The sequence below is a fragment of the Vitis riparia genome, chromosome 8, assembly GCF_004353265.1.
Source record: "Vitis riparia cultivar Riparia Gloire de Montpellier isolate 1030 chromosome 8, EGFV_Vit.rip_1.0, whole genome shotgun sequence".
Lineage (NCBI taxonomy): Eukaryota > Viridiplantae > Streptophyta > Magnoliopsida > Vitales > Vitaceae > Vitis > Vitis riparia.
The window spans coordinates 8066622-8071632 of NC_048438.1; the positions used below are offsets into that span (position 1 = coordinate 8066622).

At 31.9% G+C, this 5011-nt stretch overlaps 1 protein-coding gene across 1 annotated transcript; it reads right to left on the reverse strand.

Moving 5' to 3' along the window:
• Positions 1 to 2553: 2553 nt before the first annotated feature.
• On the reverse strand, positions 2554 to 3414 carry LOC117921143 (late embryogenesis abundant protein B19.3). Its single transcript, XM_034838945.1, has 2 exons — positions 3234 to 3414; positions 2554 to 3139 (listed from the first exon to the last, which is right to left on the reverse strand). The coding sequence occupies exons 1-2, from the start codon at positions 3346 to 3348 to the stop codon at positions 2856 to 2858; spliced, it is 399 nt and encodes a 132-aa protein (XP_034694836.1). The 5' UTR covers positions 3349 to 3414; the 3' UTR covers positions 2554 to 2855.
• Positions 3415 to 5011: the final 1597 nt, after the last annotated feature.

Consider the following 5011-nt stretch of genomic DNA (forward strand, 5'->3'; position numbering starts at 1 on the left):
CACAATTTTCCTCATATGGCTCAATTTGCACAGTTATGCGAACTTGCAATTTATGGTTTTTGAACTATTCTTCAATTCAATTCATATCTTTTGTCACTCAATGTATCAAAATCTCACCTTGAAATGACTCCAAACCTCATAAAACTTGTTAGTAACTCTTGCAAGGGCAACAACATGTTAATTGAGCATTTTATGCATAATTATTACTTAAAAGATGTGAAACTCATGAAAATTATTGTCTAGAATATGCTCTTTTTGAGTAGTAATCAATTATTCAAATTCATGAATTGTTGTAAACTACTTATCAAGTTACAAAAATTTCATGGTTTGTTTCTTCTGTATATCCTCATATGCATGGTCAATATATTTGATTAGATAAAATACTTACAAAGGCAATGCTCAAAGAAATTAAACATTTATAGAATGTGTACAAAACAAATTATACTATAATAATTCATATCATTAATTATTTGTTCCAAAAGTCTTGTTTTCTTGGGTTAATTCCATTGGTGTATCATGTATGCTCAAGTTTGTATATGACCTAGCACAACTTATGCAATAGTTATGCTCAATCGATATTAAAGTAATCTAAGTATGGAACTTTGGAAAACAATTAATAAAAAAGGGTGTTATGGTATTTGCAAGGAGCTAAGGACTTCATCTTAGATATAAAAATTTAAAAACAAGTAAATTACTAGTTGATTTGATTTTGATTATGTTGGCTACAAGGAAACTAGAAAGTCCATGTCTCGCTATATTTTCATGCTAGTTGAGGAACCAATTTCATGGAAAAGTTGTAAACAATCATTAACAACTTCTACAGTGGAGACAAAATATGTGTTATGTTATGAAGCCCCTTGTTAGATAATATGGTTAAATTTTTTTTTCTCAAGGTTACACATTGATGATTAGATAGTGAGACTAATATATTGTGATAATAATATTGTTATTTATTTTTCAAAAAATAACAAACTATAAAAGGATCAATGCACATTGATATTAAGTATTTGGCTATAAGGGAAATAGTTCAAAATGAATTAAAATTGTTTCTCTTGAACATATTAATACTACACTTATATTTGTAGATCTTAATTTTAATTGATTAAAGGACTTTCACCTAAACTCTCACATGAGCTTAGTAGAAAAACTATCTTGTTCAAATTGATAAGAGTGCAATATTATGTGATCATATCGTAAATATAGTTGATTATTATTGATAATAATGATTCTGCACTTCTATACCTAAAATATTATGTGCATTTTGGAAGTGTGGGAGTCCTTTTGACCACTATATAAATGACTTAGCATTTTCATCAAGATATTGCTAATGTACTATAAGGCTCATTGGTTCATGTCCATAGAAGTACTAAACATTAAATTTTGGAGAAAATTGGGTCATTGAGTAATTCAATGCTTTCAACGGTTTAGTGCTAATAATTTCATTGGTGGATCTCATTGAGAAGAATGACAATTTCCTTTTAGTAGTTTCATGGTCATATTATGTTTATAATCTAATATGAATAACAATAAGGGCAGACCGATGGGAGGAAGATAGTTTTTTCTATGATATGCGACCTATGCATAATTATTTTAATTGAATTAAATTAATATTTTTGGAAGAATGTCATGAATTTATTTTAATATAAATTTTATATCAATTTATGAATGAATATTTACTATTGCATTCTAATAATTAATAAAAATTATGTGTTGAGAAAGAAAATAAGAGTAACTTGCCTTAAAAAATGATGAAGTCATACTTTTGGCATCATCCTTGATTATATCACATGAATGATTCCAAGACTAACAATGAATCAAAGGAATGATACTAAGATCTTCAATCACTTATCCCAAGATTGATTATGTGCATTGATAAAATTATTTAAGATTATAGTTCAAAATAGCATTTATATATTTTCATTGTATTTTTATGCATCTAAGCTTTATAATTCCCTATTATGTTAAGTGCACCATATTCATTACATCATCCTTTTAGCTTTCAAATATCATTTGATTTGACACCAACATATTTGATCATTTGTTAACTACCAACTAATTTGTTTCTTATAATTAAAAAGAAATCACACGGCTGATGATGTTCGAAAATGTATCGTCACTGATGAAACTCACCTTATGTCTTTTGAAGGCAATCTTTTGGCGTCGTGACCAAAGACATCATATCGAAGATCATCTACCCTTGAATTCAGCTTTATCCATTTATACTTGAGTTTTCCAGCTTCTCTTATTGGTTTTACAGTTCGAATTAATCAATAAAACGTCAACCAACCAAACCCAGAACCTACTTTTGTAGGCGCTTCTTTGCCTCTCAACCTCGGTTAACCTTTCCCAAGCCTCACTTGCAACCTAAACCAAGGGAACAGTTTAATTAATGGTCAAAGCAGTCAGTTGCAACATCCGAGTGCTGAACATTACCTGGGTCGTGGTCGTTTTTGTGGGACATCTAAGATCTAATCATTCTAAATTAATTTTGTAAAAGTATGGGCTAGAGATAAGAAATGAACCCATATCCAGTTAGAGGCACGCGCAACTGAATGAGGAACTGAAGATACAACCAAAGCTACAAGTCACTTCATTTACTTCATCAACCATCCGCCGCATACAAACAAGGGGTAAACCCAAACCTAAAACCACAACACAAACCCCTTGAAGTCAAAACAGCCTACAACATACATCCTTAGTTAACAAGCACCAAACCTAGTAGCCCTACAGCTAGTAGACAGTACGTACTGATTACTTCAAACCTAGCTTTACATACCTCCTAATATAGATCCTATTACTACTACTGCTGCTGCTGCTAGTTCACTCTTATAAGGAGACTTGGATGGAGTTAAACTTCAGGGAGAGGTTCTGAACTTGGCTTCATCGATATAAATGTCTTCTTCTTGAGCACGCTCACCTCCAGACTTGTCCATGGTGCTGAGCCCACCTTTGCGCCCCATCTCCTGGTAGCCTTCGGTCCCAATCTGCTCCTTCCTCGTCTGCCCTCCTTTGCTCCCCAACTCCTTGAACCCCTCTGTCCCCATCTGCTCCTTCCTCGTCTGTCCTCCTTTGCTCCCCAGCTCCTTGTACCCCTCTGTTCCCAGCTGCTCCTTCCTCGTCTGCCCTCCTTTGCTTCGTCCTTCATCAATGAATACAGTACAAACCCAACTCCTTAATATCATAAACAATGCAACTTCACCATTGGATAGTTTATTACGAATGTTTATGCTTACCTTCAGCCAGATGTTCCTGAGCTTCCAGGCTCTTTCCACCAGTTCCACCAGGGACGACAGTCTCGCCCTCTCTAGCCTTGTTCTCCAGCTCCTCTCGTAGTTGCCCTGACGCCATGCTCCTCTTTCTCAGTATTCTTCCTCCCTTGTAACCAATATAGCCTTGATGTAACACGGAACTCCCTTAGCTTTCAACACTGCAACATAAAGTGCAAGTTCGGGAGCGAGAGCAATGTTTATATAGAAGGAAAGAGAGGGACACGTAAGGGCAAACGCGGCAAAGAAAGAAGAGAGGAATGTTGGTGGAGTGACACGCAAGCGTTTTAGGTACTCACAATAGTTATGGGAATGACACGAGGCTCAATCTAACCACTGTCTTCCACTTTTCTCTGCCACATTCGTATTGGAATCCGAATCTCCAGAAGGGCACCTATCTATGCAGAGTGTGAAAAAAACCGCCTATACTTCAATTTATTATCAGATTCTTATCAGGTAATGTGGTGGTAGCTGGGAGGAGAATTCCTGTCGGTCCATCCTTCGGCTTGTGATGTCAAAATTTGGATACTCCGACCACAGGCGGGTTAAAAGAATGAATCAAGCCCGACTTAATTAACACCACACGATGAGTATAATTTATCTAATAATCAAATTATTTAAATTAACATAAATTATCCTTAAATATAAATAAGTTTGTCACTAGATTCATCTATTTATTTAAAAAAAGAAAGTTAAATAAGTTATGAGTTACAATCAAGTTAATCAATATAATTATTAAATAAATTAATTAAAATCAAATTTAAATTATACTAATTGATAAAAAAAATAATGTATTTACTCTAAAGGTCATGCCATTCAATATAAATTTTATCTAAATATAATTATAGTTAATTCAAACTTAAAAAAAAAATGTATTAAATTAAAATTATATTGGTAAATCGTGTCAAACTTTACCACTCCTAGTAGTTAGCATGAGATTGTAAATATATTAATATTTTTTTAGAGTTTTGCATCAAAACAATGTTATTGTTTTTTTAAAAAAAAAATAGATACAGAGTGAGTTCTAAAATAGCTTTCAATTAGTTTGTTATATATATATATGGTGGTATTTGTTTGTTTGTTTGTTTTTACTTAAATCTAAGTAAAACTTAATTTAACTTAATTCAAAATACAACCTAATAATATTAAGTATTAAATTGTTTATTTTTATTCAATATATAATGAGGTGAAGGTTATGTTAAGATTGTGTTTTGATTGTTTCAAAAAATTATTTTTAGTATTCAGTAAAAAGTTAAATATTAATATTTGACTTTTTCTATTCAATAAAAATATTTTAAAAATAATAAACAAGCAAAAACAAATACAATAAAATAAAAACAAATCATGTAAAATTTGAAAGCAAATTGCATTAAGCATTAAATATTAAGTTCAAAAAACAAACACAACCTTAGACATCTATATGGAAAGAGTTTATTTTAGGTGAAAAATGGTGATTTATAGTTGCCATTTTCCTTCAAAAATAGAACCATAACCATGACTACATTTTTATTAGAAAATCAAAACTGTAGCCCATGATTACATTTCTGCAATAAAACCAAAATAATAGCTCATGGCTACATTTTCACCTTATCTATATTTATTTTCCTAAGAAAGAGCTTAGTGTCACAACTTACTCAAAATGACCCTCCTTTGAATTTATATAAAAGAGTAGAAAGTTTCTAGAACTATTTAAAGTCATTTACTAGTGGAGAAGTGTGGAAGATTCTAGAGAAACTTAGAGACAT